General features: G+C 32.1%; 3 protein-coding genes across 4 annotated transcripts; all 3 read right to left on the reverse strand.

The window, feature by feature from the left end:
- Nucleotides 1-1,268: 1,268 nt before the first annotated feature.
- Nucleotides 1,269-4,791, reverse strand: LOC144850620 (uncharacterized). The gene is made up of 8 exons (XM_078707950.1): nucleotides 4,735-4,791; nucleotides 4,051-4,386; nucleotides 3,530-3,796; nucleotides 2,781-2,999; nucleotides 2,439-2,465; nucleotides 2,060-2,149; nucleotides 1,774-1,825; nucleotides 1,269-1,520 (listed from the first exon to the last, which is right to left on the reverse strand). The coding sequence occupies exons 1-8, from the start codon at nucleotides 4,784-4,786 to the stop codon at nucleotides 1,415-1,417; spliced, it is 1,149 nt and encodes a 382-aa protein (XP_078564076.1). The 5' UTR covers nucleotides 4,787-4,791; the 3' UTR covers nucleotides 1,269-1,414.
- An 820-nt stretch (nucleotides 4,792-5,611) lies between these two features.
- On the reverse strand, nucleotides 5,612-8,031 carry LOC144850348 (uncharacterized). Its single transcript, XM_078707612.1, has 6 exons — nucleotides 7,896-8,031; nucleotides 7,548-7,772; nucleotides 7,261-7,275; nucleotides 6,923-7,015; nucleotides 5,830-5,866; nucleotides 5,612-5,748 (listed from the first exon to the last, which is right to left on the reverse strand). Exons 1-6 carry the CDS (start codon nucleotides 7,999-8,001, stop codon nucleotides 5,676-5,678), a joined length of 549 nt encoding a protein of 182 aa, XP_078563738.1. The 5' UTR covers nucleotides 8,002-8,031; the 3' UTR covers nucleotides 5,612-5,675.
- A 908-nt stretch (nucleotides 8,032-8,939) lies between these two features.
- On the reverse strand, nucleotides 8,940-14,030 carry LOC144850172 (cell adhesion molecule CEACAM6-like). Of its 2 annotated transcripts, XM_078707398.1 has the most exons (8): nucleotides 13,812-14,030; nucleotides 13,378-13,428; nucleotides 12,067-12,390; nucleotides 11,442-11,720; nucleotides 10,281-10,496; nucleotides 9,910-9,936; nucleotides 9,597-9,701; nucleotides 8,940-9,483 (listed from the first exon to the last, which is right to left on the reverse strand). In XM_078707398.1, the coding sequence occupies exons 1-8, from the start codon at nucleotides 13,819-13,821 to the stop codon at nucleotides 9,425-9,427; spliced, it is 1,071 nt and encodes a 356-aa protein (XP_078563524.1). In that variant the 5' UTR covers nucleotides 13,822-14,030; the 3' UTR covers nucleotides 8,940-9,424. The 2 variants fall into 2 exon arrangements, with proteins under 2 accessions (XP_078563524.1, XP_078563525.1); XM_078707399.1 differs by lacking the exon at nucleotides 11,442-11,720.
- Nucleotides 14,031-21,120: the final 7,090 nt, after the last annotated feature.

Consider the following 21,120-nt stretch of genomic DNA (forward strand, 5'->3'; position numbering starts at 1 on the left):
ATTGTGCATGCTATACTATTATGCAGGGCATAGTTATTGTGAATATAACAATATTATTAGGCATCTGCACTGTAAATATGTTCTGTCAATGTGTTACGGTTCTGACTGGGACGCGTCGCAAGTATTTTAACCAATCACAAGCGAGAGTTCGGAAGATCCGTCGTAATTTGTGATTGGTCAAATGTATTGTTTGTGCGTCTCAGCGTATACGCAGCGTCTCAGCATCTCAGCGTATACGCAGAATCTCGGCGTATACGCAGCATCTCGGCGTATACGCAGCATCTCAGCGTATACGCAGCGTCTCGGCATATACGCAGCGTCTCAGCGTATACGCAGCATCTCAGCGTATACACAGCGTCTCGGCATATACGCAGCGTCTCAGCGTATACGCAGCGTCTCGGCGTATACGCAGCATCTCAGCGTATACGCAGCATCTCGGCATATACGCAGCGTCTCGGCGTATACGCAGCATCTCAGCGTATACGCAGCATCTCGGCATATACGCAGCGTCTCGGCGTATACGCATGGTCCTACCATGGAGCTATTATTAAGTTCCATGATTCTAGTAATGTACAGAGTAAGCAATTAACGCCTATAGTTGATTAGTATACTCAATAAAACACCATACCAAAAAACAATTTGAAGTATAATTGATATTCACAGTCTCTCATATTCTGCAACTGTATTCTTCTTTTATATTTTGGTAAAACTTAATTTTCTTTTACTAAACAGTTTTTTTTATCCTAACATCGCCCGACATAATTAATAGACGCGGTTCTCTGCAGTATACGTACCCTATGTGACCGTTATAAAATGTAATTTACTGTATAGTTAATACAAGTCTCCGTCATCAGTTCAGTGTTTTCCCCCAAAATGTTAGATTGTGAATTACTTTTATTTATATAATGAATCCAATAAATAATATGCAGACGTCATTAATTAAATCCAGACGTCATTTATTTCTATCCAGCCGTCATTCATTTAAAATAAGACTTTTTATTTTAACGAATGCATTTGAAAAGGTATACGTGGCTCAGTTATAACAAAATAGAAAACTATGATAACATAAACTACTTTCCTTATTCCGTAAATCCAATATTTAATATAAAATATTTTACAAACAAGTGTGTCCCTGCACACTCAACCACAACTGAGCGGAATAAGGGAAACAATAGAACAAATGAAGAGAAGAATATCGTAGAACTACACACCAGGAACTAGATTAACATAATATGTGTGCAGCCAGACCAAAACTAGGCACTTGGTGAAAATTAATTATATATTAAGAAAACTAATTATTATTAATTTTAGCAAATAAATTAAAGTAAGAATACAAAAATACAGTAAAGAAAGAAAACATCATTCTTGTAGTTATAAACATACTAGTCGCCACAGATATTCAAGATTCCATTAGCTATATCCAGTTTGAGGAGGTATTTTCATAGCTTTCATCTTCGACAGTATCCTTGTCTTGTTCGCTATCATTTGAACCACCTGGCCACTCACACTTATTCTCTCCGCTGCAAAAAAAGAGCAACAAATCATGATCAAAGTTAACAACCAAACCTGCTATCAATGTATTCTAAATAATATTAATAATACAGTAGTATGACTATTATTATAGTATATTAGTTTTATGGAGGCTTCATAAATAATTCAAGCGTATTGTACTTATATGAAACAAATGACGTCACCTATACATAAACTATAATAAAAAGGACAGTTGTGTTTATAAACAAAAAGCATTTCTTAATACTTTTAATTAATACTCACGTATCTTTAACAGAGAATGTTCCACTTTTAGATGTTGGCAGGAAACACATACCTACAACAAAAAAGTCAAGTCATTTGGTAAAAACGGTAAATGTATACATATTAAAAGAAATTAAGTAATAGGCCTATAAATAAAACCTAAATATAATGTGAAATATACATTATTTTATAAAGATAAGTAATTGTTGCGCTGGATACAGAATTAATGTTAATGTATTTTGTATAGTTCATTCCACAAACATTGTTGTCGAATTTATAATCAATAAGGAATTTTATATTTGTTTACCTTTTAAAAGTATGACAACAACAACTCCTAAAATAACACAGAATAACAATACACCAACGGTGATACCGGCAACAGCACCCCCTTGTAGTCCTACAAGTGAAGAACAAATATAATAATGAATATGAACTTTGAACCCAATCATCATATAGAAAGTAAATCTACAGTAAAGGGGACAAATGGCAAAATCAGCAGTGTGGTCATGTTGCAAGAGTTGTCAAAACAATATAGATTATCTGATAAAAATCCTAGAAAGTAGGAAGCCTTTTGCCATTTCCCCCTGACAGCCTAACTGTACATAGATAATTTTGGAGATTTTGGTTGTAGTATGATGGTGGTAGACGCCGCCGATGATGAGTAAGCACCAATAACAACAACTTACCTGTCTGTTTTTCTGGGTATAAAATGTCTGAGAAAAAAAACATAATAACATTCAACATTAATGAGTCGGAATGATATTCAGTATTTATCTATAATACATAATATATTTCTTATAACATATATAACTAGCTAGTTACCCGTATAACGGTAAAATGTCAATAAATCTTACACAAATCATTGCAGTTGTGTAAATTATAATCATTGTTAGTAAAAGATTATAGTGAGGATTTTATAGTTTTTAATATCGTGATGGTATGGCGGACATGGAAATGTGACTTTTAAAAGTATAAACAAGGGTGATGTCACTTCCTGGTGTGAAATGTGCATTTATGGTAATATTTACCTTTAGGACAAAGTTCTGTGTCACTTCCGGTTCCTACAGTGTTTTCAACAAAACACGTGATATTAACACAATCATTATTTAACATTGCCTCATTTTCATTGGTCAGTTTTTGTTGTATCCCATCAAAATATATCGTATATGACGTCGGCAGGGGGAATGAGTCTTCCCCTGAACATGCAACCATGTTCTGATTAAATATCAGTTTTGGGATTGGTGTATCTAAAAGAAAAATATAAGCAATCAACTTAAGCAATAACGGCTGGTCTCCTAGACTACACATCAATCCATCCAGTGGCTGGAAGGAGCCCAATCGGCATCTTAACAACAACTGTCGAAGTTTAGTTTGATGAAACTGTCTTGACACGGTTTTACAATAAATAAATGAACTCATTACTCTCATCAATAATTATTAATAATATTATGGAATTAAACTATTTGAAGTCTCCCAACATAATTGCTGACCTTGTCTCGTCCACTCTCTAAAAACCAACATTGTACATTTTTGTATACTGTTTAATTGTTTTGTTGTTGAAACCTCTTAGGTAATAGGAACTTGTTCCTCTTTGTCTGACCTCCTTCATTCATTTATATACATTTTTTTAAAGAAAATATAATAAAAAAATATATATTATATAAATATTATTAAATTATTATAAATGTGGGAGTTGATTCTGATCTTTTAATTTCCTTATTAGATCAAATAATTCAGGTAAAATTTTAAAAAAAACTAAGCAAATTATATAACATACACTTAACGGACAGCATTTTAGCATCACTTTCAAACGTGTCAGCCTCTCTTTCAACTTGACATTTGTACCAAGCGTGATCTACATTTGTCAGTACAGTAATGTTTAATACAGAACCATCGGCTTGATATCTTTCACCAATCGACACCAATTGATCCGCACGATACCACGTGGTCTTATCGGTATTCGAATTCGTCACACATGTGAGAGTAGCTGATCCACCTTCAGTCAAGTCATCAGAGATTATTTCTAAGACAGGTTTATCATTTTCTATTTATAAACAAATACAGTAATTTTAAAATAAAATATTATAAAACATAATCATCAATCTACTTTTCCTTTCTCCTCACTCTTCACCATGATTATAGGTTGAATATCTAAATGTTCTTTTAGTGTATATATCTTTCACTTCACTCATCTTCATATTGTATCCATATAAGCATGCACATGAGCATGAAGAACAAACATGGAATTAAGCATGATTTTAAGCATGACTCGCATCATTAAGTTGTAGCAACACTCACCTCTTGTAGTAATCCTTGTTGATTTCTTTTTGCTATCGGGTGCACCAGCCACGTTGCCATAAACCTCGCAAGTATACACGCCCTCATCGGTACGTGAATACGCAGACAGGCGCATGCTGGCTTCACCGTTTCCCACAGCAACCAGAGACGCGCGTGTATTAATTACGATGCTTCTCGAAATAAAACTTTCTTCATTGTTAAACAGATCACCTTTAAACCACGTGACATCAACACTAGTGGCATCTGAAGGGATGTACCTACAGGAAAACACTGCATCTTCACCAGCAACAAAACTTTGAGTTTCAGGTATTGTTAGTTGTAGTTGACTCAAGCAACCTAATTTTACGAAGAAAAGGAATTATTCGCAACAATCTTTGTTATCATTTCTATCAACTCTTAAATGATTAACATGTTATCAATCGCAATAAGTAGTGGTACCATCCTGGAAACAATCTAGCGCGGCCCAATCTAGATCAAGCCTGATCTAGATAGAGCCAGTATGAACTTAGGCCCTGGTGGTGATGAAACGACAATAGAAAACTAACGACCCTTTTTTAGTAGTTACCAACATTAGAGTTGCATGCTAAGAATGAGCGGTATTACAGGCGTAATCTAATCAAGATAGATCTGTTCACACACCATCATAATTGTTCCTTAAAATTTATTCAAAATAACAAAACTTACCAACCACAGTTGTTGTCAAAAAGACATATATTCCAGCATTAATCTTACACATCTCTTGTTTCATTCAGTTTTTTAGAACGACGTTTATGAGTACTGTTATGAGTGCATTGTTGTTGAAGACACTATGTAGTCATCTGAGTACAGGACTTTGTACAGTTATTGTTTTATAGTTGTTTTATGGTGCTTACGATGAAGAGACATGTTGACTGACTAATATTTGTTCCGTTGTTGGTGATACATCCGCATTGTGTTTTATTTCGTTTTTGTTTCTATATGTTATGAATTATTCATCACGCTTCATGATGAAACTTATTGCAATTTTAATTTGTATCAATATTTTAACTGACACTCTTATGTGAATAAATAGGCTTAGAACCAATAATTTCAAATCAGTCGTCACTGGTTAATTGTAATATTGAATTATTTAACTTTAATCCATTTAGGGCCTATACACAAATCGAAATGTAAATACAAAACAACTATAGACCTATATATAATACTTATTTAAAATGTCTGTAGCATGAGATGATAAATATCATTTAAAATTTGTATATATTTAACTTAATTATATATGTTAGACAAGAATATTATTAATGTACTACTATTTTATTTTTGCATCGTGTCAACTCAAACCAAGCTCTACACAACAAACTATATTTAAGTTAATATTTTATATATATTTAATATTAAGTTATATTTTATCTAACATGACTATAGGCATATAACAACTACTGTTTTGGTCATCATAATAATATTGAATTAAACGCCTACATCACGATGTCGACAAATTCCGAGAATTATTTCTTTAAAACGTCTAACAAAACGCACGTGTACGTGACGTCATAATCCACGCGGCGTACGGTATAAGATTCGTGGTGATGCTAAACAGTTTTGGTCAGTATCTTAGAATACTACTTAATCAACAACAATGTGATACAATTTTAAGTGTTAATAGATATCTCTTCATTGTCTTCACTATGAACTGGTTTATAGGACACCCTTCCATCATCGTTCCTAAAAAACAAAAATAAGTTTTTGTATAACTTTTTAAAAACATAATCAGAGCTTTATTATACATAATTATGTAGAACTTACTTTTTTACTTCTGTGTTCTTTTGTCTTCTCTTTTTAACTATAATAATAATCATGATCATGAAAAACATTATATAGACACATTAACAACGTAACACGCTTTAGATACCTTGGTGTATGGGCTACCTACAATGATGTTCATATTGGAAATCAAGAAGTAAAATACAGAATCAATTCAGCCAAAGGAGCATTTGCAGAGAATAGAGCATTGCTTACCAACAGAACGATCCACCTACAAACAAGAATGATGTTTCTTAATGGTCTAGTTAGGAGTAGACTCACCTATGGTTGCCATGCTTGGAGAGCAACAGGAAGTGAAATGTCCAAACTTAGCACAACATACAAAACCTTCCTAAGAAGAATGCTAGTGAATGGCTTTCAAAGAGTCTGCCCACCAAACCATGTAGACATATCCTCAGATGAAGAAACAGATGAAAACTATATAGACTGGCGTTACGTAATTGATAATGATGATCTCTACAAAATTACTGGCTGTCAACCGCTAGAAGAATATGTCTACAAGCAACAATTCAACTGGATCGGACATGTAATTAGAAAAGAAAATGAAGATCCTACAAAAATTCTTACTTTTCATACAACCCAAAGTAAACGAAGAGGTCGGAAGATACCATCAGTACTTGATAGAGTTGTACAACAAAGTCAACTTACTAGATGCAACTTCATTAGAGCCTGCTTCAACAGAAATTTATAATTCCCAGCAATGTTTTAACTGTATATATGAACTGTTTTATAAGTTGTTTTGAGACTGTGTAATTTGGTAGTAGTCACTCTCATACTGTAGGCCTACATTTAAAAGTAACACATCCAAATGCCAACTTTAAGTCAATGGCTACCAGATGTCTCTGTGAGACGGTTATTTGAACCAGTACCAGTACCAGTACCAGAAGCATAGATTGTTAAATGTGTTTATAAATAATGTACATTTTGTCGTCATTATTTCAATCTGAATCATTATCATCGTCATTAATCATCGTAATATTAGTCACCTTGATAAAGTTAAAATAGTCTCCTTCTCCATACCACAAATATAGACAAAATTCTTTTGCAACAACATTAAATTAAACTAAACATTTACCTTTTTTACAAACAAAAACCGTAAGTATAATGAAGAGTATGACTGATCCTACGCCTAATATTAGACCAATGACTACCATTGGAGGTAAAACCGCTGAAAAGAGTAAATTTCATTTCACATGGTGAGATTGTAGTTTATATTTGCTATACGCTAGATAATTTTAAATAGAGGAATATTATAATAGCCTAGAGTAGTACAAAAGTTGAATACAGTAGGCCTATATGTTGTGCGGTACACCAGCGAATCACTCATATACAGTATTTGTTTATAATTAAAGTAGGCCTAAGTATATGTTTTTCAAATGAATTCAAATTATATGAACAATAATAAATACTTACGATCTTCGTTGTGATCTAAAGAAACAAGAATGAGAACACTGTATTATTCATAAGTTTTAAAACAATTTTATTTAAAAAATTTGAATAAATATCATATTCAATTAACGGTTTACAAGTAACATACTGAACTGAAAATACACAAATTCGGAACATGATGTCATAACCACGACGAACGTTGTATATTGATACGTTGCTGTTGAAAATTGTATCGAAATTCTGCGGTATGTCCTAATGATAACAAATTAAAGATAAATAGAGTTTAAATAAACATATTACGTATATATTACCTTCGTTTTCAAAACTGTGAAAAACCACTTGTCCACTGAGTGTGGTTGCTTCACACGACACGTTATACCTAGAATCATGTTCTGTTAGTGTAAACTCTATCTTGTTGTCTGCAGACTTTAACGTGTTTGAATTCACAACTACTCTGACAGTGGCTGGATTAGGATAACTAATCACCTCGCATATTACATGGTTGTTGTCAAACTCTGTTGTCACAAATTCAATATCTGTAAAATTAAATAATAATTCAAACAGTAATAGAAAGTAATTTAGGCTTGGTTCACACTAGAGACGCAACGCAAGCGTATTTTAAACTCTCCTTTCTTTTTTATAAATTTCTTTCCACTTACAGTTAACTTTTAGCGAGGCAAAGTTCCAAGAAGTCGTTCTAGTTTTGTTAATTACCGTCTGACAACTGTAGTTACCAGCATCTTTCCTATCAACTTCATTGATCATCAATGATGTGACGTCATCGTTTTGTGAGAAACGTGGATCATCCACGTTAATGATCTTGTTACCATGGTACCATGTGACATTTTCCACTGTTTTATTTGTTTCGGTCTTACACGTTATCTCAACTTGTTCTCCTTCGTTTACAACACTATCATTTATCTCAATAATTGTCTTATCTGTAAAAAAAATCACGACCCAAATAAAATAAGAAACGTAATTGTCTAATATCGCATAGTATACATGCAATGTAATAAAGCAAGTAAATAAAATAGGGCACAGAGTATTAACGTGTTTACTTACAATTACGTGATACTTCTGAACACGCTGTAAGATCTGAAATTAAATATTAAATAATAACTAAAATGGGTATTCTACTGTACATATACTTTACAAATTACATTCTAATTTATGGGCGTGGCATGAGGGGTCACTGGGCGATTTAAGTTCACTCTACGATTGTTAAGTTCGTGTTTCAGGTCCAAAATCTACCAAATCAATAATACAAAGTTAGAGGGTTAGCCAGTCAAACAACTTAAATACCAGCTGTCCAATTATGGTACAAATGAATAGTACCTACCTGATAATATACACACGACACATATTACTAAGTGTGCAAACACGACAGCCATTGTTGACGGTTACATTCGAATCTTGAACTGATTGAGTACAGACTGCTGACTACATTCAACATTTGGTTCCAAAGTGCGCCAGTTAAACAATACTCACGTAAGAGCATTATTCTAACATGTGCTATTTGTATGTTAATGATCGTGACATTTAAAAATAATGTTTATTTTATTACGGGAACCGCGTTTCATAGTTTGGAAAAGTTTAAAGTTTACCGGAAGCGAGTACGATTCAACTATGAAATTACGTCATGAATATTTATCTCCGATTGACTGATATCAATCTAAATTATTTATTACACAAAGACAACGAGCTACAACAGAATGTAGTATAATTTATTGAAAAAAGTTACATAATTTCACACACAAACTAACAACTAAACGAATTTACATCTTAGAAAAAAAATGTATTTCAATTTAAAGAATTTACATTTTCTATGTCATCACCATAGTACTGTAAATTAAACAAATACTTCAATTGCTATGCACCCATATTGCACAGCGCTTCTGTGTAAACTTACAAAACATCTTCCAAAACTTATTTTATTCATTGATAAAATTAACAAACTGAAAGTTAATTCATTTATAAAACATAAACGAACATTTTCTCCTGTTTTAAAAGAGACATCGTCCAAGAAATAGTGCCATTTCAGCTGTATAAACTCAATATCATTATGTTATCGTTGAGAGGATGACGTCATCGTAGTTCTTACGATGTAGACAAAATTGGTTATGAATTATGTACATATATCTTACACACAAAGTTTCATACAGAAGAATACATATATTGTTATACAACTTCATACTGGCGACGGTCCGTCGAATAGATCATCATATCGTCCTTCTTTCTGTTCGAAATCTTAAAAATTAAATGATAATATAACTTAATTAACATGTATTCAATAATTATTAGACCTATATTACAAAGCCTATTATAAGTTAGTAGTTTTAGGATTACACAAATTGTCTTACCTGGGCCGGGTCGCAAAGCGAGGTAGACTATTACCATAACAACAGATAATGACAAGAATATCAAGATTGACGTCAGAACACCAACAAGCGTTTGATTACCAAGATCTAACAATAAAACGCAGACATTTACAATTTGGATCATCTAGAAAAACAACCTTTAGGCATTTTCTTTTGCTACTGCACCGCGGAAAATTGCTCATTGCTCATTACCTTTTAGTAAGCCCTACCACATTACTTTTCATTTAGTTGTGTGTACCATTGCTGGTCTACCAATATAAAATTGAGGTGATATGTAGCTTCAGTTAAAACTTACCTTTGGGTTTCTCGGGTGCAGTCTTTACTGAAAAAAATAAAATACATATTGTTAGGATTTAAAAAAAAAATCTATAACTTTATATAATTATAGTCTAATGTAACACACAAGTATTGTAGGCATTGCCGGTGTAGGGGTTTATAGAAAGTTGGCGTTCTATTAATAGAAGTAGAGAAGAAGAAGAAATTGTTGAAAATACTGTATGACTGAAAAATAAGATGAGGATATCTATTCTATAGATTAAAAAATAATAATACATATTCTGAACTAAAAGAAGAAACAATAGAGTAGTATGTAGGAATAGGACTGTCATGGACCTCAGATGGTAGATGATATGATAAAGTATGTTTCTTAATAGAATACAAACATACCTGTTGGGCAGTACAATTCAGTTCTATTTCCCTTTCCGGCATCGTTTTCAGCCGAACACGTAACTGTATTACAAAATTGTCCATCAATTGTAACTTGTTCTAAGTCTGGTTGCTTAGTACCATTGATGTAGTAATCTACCTGATCTATTGCAGGGTTTCCATATGGAATACATCGTATGGAGTTTCCTTGTTTCCGAATTGAGAATCTAGGAATATCTGTAAGAAGAAACAATTGTCTGTATGGTACGCTACAACTTTAGTCTCGTTTGAAATTTGTTTCTCGTTTGAGTTACCTATGATGAGTATTGGAACGATTCTACACGAATTAGAACAATAATAGTAATTTTAAAGATACAAAGGTGTTCAGAAATATAAATTTATTTTATTCAACTATTTGCAACGTGTCGATGAATGTTAAGATGAAGAACTGAGTCTGAACCAAAATCAGATTATGTCGCAGACGATCAGTATATGGTAAATGAAGTGGAGAGGGTGAGAGTGGATGGTCGAGAATCATCATTTACCATCATACCCAATTTAAGCAGAGGATGACATGGTAAAGCACTGTTGAGACGAGTTTTAAGCCAAAAAAGAGTAAATGCAATGTTTATAAAATGAATTAATCAATGGGAGCAACATGTGCCAAAAACGTAGCCTGTGAAAACGGTGAGTACCGTTTGAATCTGCAGTTAGACTTGCCAAAAACAAACAGTGAGTAAAAAAAAGTGAGCAAAAGAAATGACAATGAGGAAAATACAATATTGTAAGAAAGAGGAATAAGTTACTCATTGTCAACAACATGACAGTTTAAGCAAAGTTAAATATTGCAAAGCTCTGGAAATAAGTAGAAAGTTTGTTGATTGTAAATCTTAATTAGACAAAGTTAGACAAGCTAAGTAAGGAGCGTGACACAGTTAGACAAGCTAAGTAAGAGCGTAGAAGTAAAATAATAAATGGAGATTGTAGTGACAGTCACAGCATACGTGGTTGTCTTAATCCTGCCATAATATACTGAAGCTGAAATGAATGTTAACATTAATGATACAATGATTATTGATGACGATACTGATGGTTTGCCAGATTGAATCTAATAGATGGAAATGAGATGACGTAATTAGTGAGAGACTTAATGAGATGGCTTAATTAGTGCGAAAGACATACAATGTACGTTCAATATTACTTCTTCGCTAGTCTTCGATCCAGCCGAATTTGACGCAATACACGAAAATGATGTAAAGTCTTCATAACCTGCGTGGTATACAGTGAGCACGCCGGTTGTAGACGACTGGACGTATCTAGGATGATTCGACTGGATTGCATAGCCTTCACGGAGCCACTTGTAGGTTGCAGTAGGGTCAGCGGACGTGGAACAAACCAGAGTGGCAACTTCACCCTCACTGATCGTGTTGCTAGGTAACTCAATATGCGGCTTCTCTATCCCTATTTAATGTGTATAGATTTGTGTAACAAATTGTTATATATTATTCATTTTGTATTCTCCAAAATAAACAAAAACATTACGTCTTCTTTATTGGTAGCTTATAGGTCTAACTCTAATAAATGATGAATGCCATCTCATCTCATCTTCTGAACATTTACCGTAGACCATTAATATGTACATAAAACAAGTTATTACATTTTCTGGGTCAATCATTCGCAAGTGTAACTTCTATTCCATACAAACAGCTTTGTTTCACCAGTAAAACATCGCATACAATTAAACATGAGATTCATAAAACACAGAGTAAAACGATGTGCGTGCATTTAGCAATAATATAATACTTACACAAGACATTCAGTGTAACTGATGACGAATACAACTGATAATCAGCTGAGCTGTAGATACTACATTTATAGGTACCAGCGTCACTTTGTCGAACATTGCTAATCAGCAGACTAGCTTGATCAACTAGATCATATCGTTTATATAATACTTCATTTCTGGATATTAACAGTTTACCGTTGTGTAGGCCTACATCACTTTCATCAATATAACTCCATGTTATGTCAATACCGTCCTCTGGTGTGAACGTACAGACTAAGGTAGTGTTTGCACCCTCTATAGCTTGTTGGGTTGAATTTGTTTTGGTGTTTAAGTCCGCATAAATTTCTACAAAGAAATTCAATTTGGTTTAGTACACTCAAAAGTAAAGTAGTTGGTTGTTCTTTCAATGTTTGTTGTGATTTTAATTATGACAGTGTTGACGCAAAAACGTCAAAATCAGGATGATAGATAATGATGGAAATAATAATAATAAAGATGATGATAAAGACGAATTTATAAAGATAAAAACATTAATGATAGTAACATTAATTATGATTATTACATTTACAGGCATAATAGAGTTTTGTCATGATACAGGTTTTAGATGTCTTGTATCGTTTTTATACGCCATGTGGGAGCTGTATATATTTAATAGTTAAACTACACTAGTTAAATATAGGTCGCAGTGTACGATAAGAAATGCGATGTACAATTAAACTGCTGTAAATTCTGTTAGCAACTGATCGTAAGAACTAAAACTATGACGTTTGTAATTGATTGTTCCAATCGACTTAAGTCCATTAGACTGTGATTCTTAGTATGTGCGCTAATAACAACATGTCACAAACTGTTTAATTAATTATCAATATGGTTTACAAGTAATTCAACCAAACCTTATTACTGGGTCAATAATAGCAATAATGAAGATAATATAGTTCTTGTTTTTTTTACTTGAAATTGTGTATTTCCATGTGAAATATTTTTTTCCATTATATTATTCACATATTTATTAAGGCTTATATCGTTGTACAGAGATGTCACTTATAGAATAACTAAATACAATAATGAAAATAATATATAGTTCTTGTTTTTGGACTTCTGAAATTGTGTATTTCCTTGTGAAATATTATTTTCCATTATATTATTCACATACTTATTACGACTTATATCGTTGTACAGAGATGTCACTTGAATAACTAAATACACAATGCATTTAAATACCTAAGTAGCCTATTAAACTTAATGCTTACTCAATGTTTTAAAGCATCTTAAAAGATGTTTTTAAAAAATGTTCAAAAATACAGAACTAGGCCAAATAGAAAAATTACGCACCTACAGCTGCTATCAACAAGACCATTAAATAAAGCATACGTCGCATGTTCCCTGTAAAATCAAATAAAAATGTAGATTAGATGTTCAAACTTACTGATAATGCGTCTTATTATTCCACTTTATAATTTTGAACAAAAACACTATGGTGGGCTAAATGAATTATGTGTGTGGCTTATTAATTAGAAAGATTTGATTTTTGGTTTTTCCAGAATTCTTAGAAGGCAACGAACAATACAAGATATTCTGATGCTTTCATATGTCTCTGTGTTTTTGGGGAGTTTTTTTTTGTTTAAAATATGAAGAGATGTAAAAATAAAGCTATTATGTATGCATGCAGTACATCGTTAATAACTCCTGAACCAAATATGCCTATTACCTAGATTTATAAATCTATATCACAATAAACATAATATTTAACTTAGCGTTCAACTTACCGTACAGCATCAAGATCTAAGAACGTCCATCCAAAAATTAAGTCCCTCGATAAAATTGAAAAGATCGAGAATAACGATGCTAGGCCGTGCAGAGGACGGGCCACAATAAAAGACGTCACCGGAATTATTTCGTTTGTAGCAGTCTAATTATCATACTACCAGGCTTATTAACAGCTGAGTGGATTAAGTATTATGTTGAACTTTAGCATCACCTGTTCAAAGAATGATTTATTCTACAAATATTTATGCAATGACTACAGACTAACAATCATTATATTTGTTTCTATCGATCGATTTCCTTCTGTTGCAAAAAATCTATTTATGATCCTTTTCAATAACACATGCGCAAGACAAGCTTTTTATTTAATAACAATTGTAATATACTCTTTACTACGTGACTTAATTAAGTATTAGACATGCGATTCGAACCGAAGCTCTATTTACAATTTCACGCCATACCGATTTTACCATAATATAATAAAATGTCATATTTTATGGAATATTGTATTATTGAAAACAGATATGTCTTGATAAATAGATATCAGATGGATAATAAAATAAATATGTTGATGAAATAATACTCTATCGGCTTATATCAAATTTCTAATAGAAATAAACATGTTGATAAAATAATATTTATCCTATTTAAAACAAAGATTGCTACAAATCTAGAGCTTTTTCAAACTGATTTTATTCGTCAAATTTATCAAGCGGTAAGTAAATTTATTTTGGAACAATATTAATTAGTGAACTTATAATCGATATTAGAATGACTAAAGGACGCATGCCCGAAGGAAAGCCTTCTGAAGCCAGTTGTGATAACTACCAAAAAATGATGTGCGCCCGCTAAGTCACAGACTTAAAAAATCATTATACCAACTTTTTAACATAATGTACGGTAATGGAAATAGATTAGACATATAGTATTGTTAGTATTTAAGCACTGAATTAACTTTTGCCGATCCACTAAAAAGGTGAACAGGTACAATTTAAGAAACGTTTGGGCTAGAAGCAACCATACACGACACAGATTTGGCGATTATATACAGAGGCCTATACGCCCTTTATTATATAAATAGATAACGATGAAATTACTCACGAGATACTAAAGGTCACTTTGATTTGAACTATTTATTTGGAGTTATAAATAACTGGATGAAGTTACGTATTGGGAACATGGAGAGATTCAAGGTAAGTTAAATGAATTGCTTTTGCGATCACTACAATGTGAGGATATCGATTAACTTAAATAAGTTAACATCGAACAATAATTATTTAATTTTGCAATTGAGACAGAGACATAGACTGTGTGTGTTTGGGATCTAACGTACCAAGTGTTGCTGTTTGTTAACCATCAGATACCAGTGTTGTTTATATTGTGATAATTCGACAGTACCATTCGAGCTATGAGGACCCTATGCTATACCTTGGAATTAGAAATACCAACGAATTTGAAATTATTGAAGGATTTGAACCAAATGAATCACCAAATGTGTTTCTAATATCTGGACATTTTGTGCCTTTAAATTATTGACTAAAAATGTTTTAAATGGGTGGATACGACTGGATAATATTTCTTATTTAGAAATTGAATACTATTACACTTTCTACTCACAAACCCTACTTAAAAATGGGTGACAAGTTTACATATGAAGGTACATTTTCAAATGCACGTCTATGCTTTTAATACATTTGCAATTTCATAATTCTGTCAAAGTTTATATTATAAAACACAATGTTGATAATTATTGATTGCTATACCTTATTAACTAATCACTCTTTCAATGTACACACTACTGTTTAAATGACAATGACAATATGTGTACTCTAGAAACCCTAATAAAGATCTTGAGAAGTTACAAGCGTCGCATCTACACACGAACACAGTTTACCAAGGTTGACGGTAATAATAAAAAGACAGTACCTAATCCATCAACGAATATTCAATATTATAACCGGTTTAATTAGACTTATTGATTATTAAATGTAATAGTGATCTTTCATCTTGCAACGATTGTCAACTATCACTGCTTTAAGTACACAAATAATAAACTAAGATTGAATGATAGTGATTGAACTTAAGCAAACGACTTAGTAATTAAAATGTGAAGTTAACCAAAGATGATGTGCTTCACGGTGGTAATAAGCGATGTTAATTTGTGTTGTCAACCATTATTGTCTACTGCTTTCAGTTTATAATAGAAGAATAGAAGTTTTTTAGCCTGATAATATAAGTTGTATCAAACGTATGTGAAAGAGCGTTTTCTATCAAATTTGACAGTAGAATATAATTTAGGAATTAATGACAGAAATATCATTTTCATTTTTACAAAATTGACATTTAAAGTCAATTAAGCAATATATTATCAAGATTGACATATTCCTTAATAAATTCAGTATATTTCGGTTTTTATTTCGGGATATTTCGGTATGTTTCGGTATATTTCGGTATACTTCGGTATGTTTCGGTTTTTGTAACGCTTTTTTTCTCTTTTTTTTTTATCATCCACAGAACAAAATGAAATTATTGTCATTTTTCATAATATTTACTACTTACAAACAAATACACTGTCAAGGTAAGACAAATTAATACTATTGTAATATTGATTTTATTATATAAGAAAGTTTTAGAAAGAATGTTTGCAAGAATTAAAATCATACATGAGAAAATGAATAAAATGAATATATAACAAGAGTATTAGTTAGTAGTGTACTAACCCTATTTTATTTATATATTTTATGCATAATTATATTTATATGAAGAGAATAAAAGTGGGACAAACCTACCAAAGAGAAGAAAGAAATGTCTTTTAATCGGTTTCAAAGACATTATGTTATAAATATGGTAGTGATATGCCCAAATAGTAGTGACATTATCATGTCCATATATGGGCATATCACTTTTTTTCTACTTAAAGTTTGATAGACTTGTAGAAGAGCTGTATAAAGTCTTAATATTTTTCTTTCAGACCAATTGATCACAATTGTTATCTCCGATTATGTAACTGCTGTAGAAGGGGAAAACGCCGAACTGTTCTGTAACTACACATTGCACAATTATACAGACAATGTTGATATTATCTGGTACACTCGAATTGGGAATTACTATTACACTGTAGCTTCAGAACCGGACATAGACGACAACGGTTCTGGAATCATTATAGATAAAACACGTTATGACATCATAGATTCAGCAACTTTACTTATCTACAATGTGTCCAGATATGACGCCGGACAATACAAATGTCAAGTTAAGAGTTCTGTAAATAGTATTGAGAATAATAAAACAACAAATTTTACTGTTATTCGTAAGTATTAGTATCACTATACAGATTGCTATTTTGGAGTACATTGTGCCTGATTTGATACTAAAATTACACTTTCAATCATTCAAAAGAATCTACAAAATATCCTTTTTATTGTGACGTCAAAGATTACAGTATTCTATTTTATTTTTTTTGTGTGTGTGTTTGAGATAATTTATTCATAAACAAGATTTCATTCAAATCTGAAAGCATGAAATACAAGTCATAACTTACATGTTTGAAACAAGAACTAGGCCCTCTGGGAGACCAGTCTTTGACTGAAGAGGTTACCCAGTATAAATATATATTTCAATCAATCAATCAAAACTGACTTATGATTGATAGCTATTATAACATTATTTCAATAGAATCTACAAAATATCATTTTTAATGTGACGTCAATGATTACAGTATTCTTGCTATAATATGTTGAGTGTATGTAGACCTGGCTATTGTGTATGATTGTAAATGTTCATCTGGTTTGCAATTAACAATGTGTCCAGAAGGTATTTACCATCTATTTTATACCATTGGTTGTTTTTTTGCCAAGAATAACCAAATAGCGAATTCATTCACTATCCTTCTTAAAGGTGGCAATCCTGTTCACAAGACAAACATACCCAAGATGCTCTACATAAACAAAGTCTTATTACAAGTCTTTGGGAGTGGAGTTGTAATTATTTGGCATTAGAAAAAATCCTGACATATGACAGGACTTGAACCCAGGACGCTTGAATTGGTAGCCAAGCATCATAACCACCAATATAAAGTATTTTATACACAAACTATTTACACAAAGTATTTTTGTAAATATTAATTATTATACCAGCAATCCTTACATACACTTACACACATTAACTGGTTTACATTCTTTCTCTCAGATTTTGCTTTACCTGTAACTATGGAAATAAACCCAAAGAGAGTTGAAATTGGAAAAACTACTAAATTTTCCTGTTTCGTACAATCAAGCTATCCTAAAGCTAATTTTACTGTTTGGAAAGGTTCTCGAGAAATGATTCCGGATCAACACAGATACTACGATGCCTATAACGGAATGTGGATTACTAATGCGGAGAAGGAAGATACAGGAGATTACCGTTGTTTGGCCGGTAACGGAATTGAGCAACATTTCTCCGATTCCGATAATTTAACGGTGATTTGTGAGTATGATATAAAAGAAATACCTGATAAAACGAACTGCAATCACTTTTTTCTGTTATCTTGTTACGTATATGTTTTGAAATTAAATTTAAAAAAACAATTATTTTGTGAACAATTTTGTTTTATTGTTTTTGCAATACTACTTATTATTTTCAAATATACTGTGTAATGTTTGCTTGTATGTTTGTATGTACGTTTGTCGTGCACTTGCAACATGACGTACGTCTTCAAATTTCAAACTATTTCAAACTATTCTTACAGACCATATGCCTATTGATTTTCAGGAAAATATATAGGCCTATTGGTTACAGTATATTAAAATCTCGAGTTATCTTTATCTTCAATACGGGCCGGTATATTAAATAGCACGCCCTCTGTCAATCTGTCGAAGTATATTTCTCAATTTCTAAAATCTTAACTTTTCTGATTTTGCCTCCAGATGCTCCTAAGATTTACCCATTAAAACCAGTCATTGTCTATCCCTATGAAACGTATTGGCTTGAATTCGAATTTGACGCTGAACCAGCTGGAACCTACCAGTGGTTAGATAGCGATGGTGACGTCATCGAAGGCGAGACAAATCCATATTTGGAACTGTTTTTCCACAAATCAGACACGGGACTTTTGACAAACTACACATTTGTTGTGAACAATTCTCTTGGAAGGAATAGAGAGACGGTAGAAGTCTATGTAGATAGTGAGTCTAACAACAATAATGTATAATAATGATAACAATGCTATTCATGCATACTATTATGAACATGATGGCCTACAACATTAGTGACAGTCAACACTTATATGAGCAAATTTATATTATTATCTTTCTTACAGTACTAACATCTGCATTAACAATGGGTGAGGTGTTTATCGTTGTTATTTGTTCCTGCATCGCCACAGCATTATGTGTGATTTTAGTCATGTATTACTTAAGTAAGTGTGTGACAAAATAAGTTGGTATAATATCTAATACCATGGCTAAATACTAAGTCATAGCTCACATCGAATGATGTTTTGATAATTGTGTAACGTATAATAGGCCTCGTTCCATGAAAACGAGATACATACAATTAATATTATCGATTATGAAATGTATATTTTGAGACACATAGAATGTCTTGGTTTTATTGTCAATTACCAAACATCTTTTTAAGAAATATTATAATTATCTCTTAATAGTCGTGAGCAAAATGTTTAAAATGTTAATAATTCGTCATAATTATTCGATATTGTTTGTTTCCAGATAAACGCCGACATCGAACCAAAAGGTACATTGTTATTTTCATATGTCTATTGTTCCATTGGTTGTTTTCAATGTCTTATGTTAAGAAATGATAATATATAGGCCCTATAGTTAAGAAATTATAAATGTTAAAGTTCTGATGTTGTTTATTTGTTTGTTTTTGTTGCTTACCTTCTTGATGTTAATTTTAACAAATTTGTATTAATAAAGAAATGAATATAGAATTTAGAATATTATTCCTATTTTCAATCTAGGCTATAAATCAAACTGAATTTCTAAGTGTACTTTACTCTATTAAAACGTCATTTCAAATACATTTTAAATAACTGATACATTTTCTTCCAGTAACAAACCCTTACCACCAAGGCAGGAGGTAGGTATAATTTCTATTTTTAAAAAATTACTGTAATTTACAAAATAATTATTAGTTAAAATGTAGCCTGGTGATCTTTTTAAAAAATCTACGTTTATAAACAATGATCAATACAAAACTACTTTTTTAGCCCGACTCTACTCCTCCTAAACAACATACGCCTCAGCCTATCATGATGCAAACTTTATAATTTGTTTTCTTATTTTATATCGACTAGACACTTCTTTCAATCATCAGCATGAGAAACAGATCAGTAAAAACGGATTCCTGGGAAATAGCCCGAAACAAATTGGTGTTGAAAGATGTTTTAGGAGAAGGATTTTTTGGAAAGGTGATACGAGCTGAGTTTTACCGTAAGGGTAAAAAGAGCAAAACTACGGTTGCTGTCAAAACTATCAAAAGTAAAAACACATAACCAATTATATACCTTGTCCATATGTTTATATTATTAAGTTTAAATAAGCAGAGTTTTGAAATCCAAGATGGAGGCCAAAATAGGGTCCGGAAAATTGGCCCTAATTGCAATGAATTCTAATAGTTCCAAGGTTTCCAAATTTTTCAAGACTCGATTTGAACAGTAAAATCTCACAGAATTACATTAGGCTGGTACCTCTATCCCTAACAATATAAAAGTTGTTTATATTAAATAAAACTATATATAAAAAGAAAGGAACTTAAAGTAAGGAATGAATGCAATCTGGCCTATTGACTAATTTTATTTCTATCATTTCTTTTTTTAGAAAATTGCAATAATTCAGAAAAGTTCAGATTCCAAGATGAATTAAGTTTGATGAAAACATTTAGCAAACATCCCAACATTATAGAACTAATTGGATGTTGTACACTGGAAGGTAATAATATATTTTAGATTAGTTGCAGAATTGTAAGTTAAAAAAGTTATAAATATGGCAAATACAAAAAGTAAGACACTTTCCACCCAACCGTAAATATATGAAATACAATCTCCATCAATCAAAGATATCTTAATTATATTGCGTTGCGTCCAAATGAGAAACAAATCTTTATTTTTCTTCTTAGATCCACTGTACATTGTTCTGGAATATGCAGCTTATGGAAATCTGCGAGACTACTTATTAAAATCTCGCAAATCTAAAAACATTTTATCGGTACCAAACGTTCATCAAGAATGTGATGATGACGCCGCCTATGAAGTTGTCAATATCGCGCCTGTCGCCCTCACTCGGCCAAATGCTGATGATTTGACGTCAT

This window comes from Antedon bifida, chromosome 8, assembly GCF_963402885.1.
Source record: "Antedon bifida chromosome 8, ecAntBifi1.1, whole genome shotgun sequence".
In the NCBI taxonomy this organism is placed as follows: domain Eukaryota; kingdom Metazoa; phylum Echinodermata; class Crinoidea; order Comatulida; family Antedonidae; genus Antedon; species Antedon bifida.

Bases quoted from the DNA above. Each gene is read 5' to 3' on its own strand.
- LOC144850620 (XM_078707950.1), bottom strand. From the start codon at position 4,786: ATGTGTAAGATTAATGCTGGAATATATGTCTTTTTGACAACAACTGTG. The intron at 3,797-4,050 runs GTGAGTGTTGCT...GTTTATAAATAG, and splicing joins AACAAGGATTACTACAAGAG to AAAATGATAAACCTGTCTTA. The intron at 1,521-1,773 runs GTGAGTATTAAT...CTTTTTTTGCAG, and splicing joins ACATTCTCTGTTAAAGATAC to CGGAGAGAATAAGTGTGAGT.
- LOC144850348 (XM_078707612.1), bottom strand. From the start codon at position 8,001: ATGATCAATGAAGTTGATAGGAAAGATGCTGGTAACTACAGTTGTCAG. The intron at 7,773-7,895 runs GTAAGTGGAAAG...TTAATTTTACAG, and splicing joins TGCCTCGCTAAAAGTTAACT to ATATTGAATTTGTGACAACA. The intron at 5,749-5,829 runs GTAAGTTCTACA...TTTGTTTTTTAG, and splicing joins AAGAACACAGAAGTAAAAAA to GAACGATGATGGAAGGGTGT.
- LOC144850172 (XM_078707398.1), bottom strand. The intron at 9,702-9,909 runs GTAAGTTTTAAC...TTTTATTGTTAG, and splicing joins TGCACCCGAGAAACCCAAAG to ATCTTGGTAATCAAACGCTT. The intron at 9,484-9,596 runs GTAAGACAATTT...TTAATTTTTAAG, and splicing joins CGCTTTGCGACCCGGCCCAG to ATTTCGAACAGAAAGAAGGA.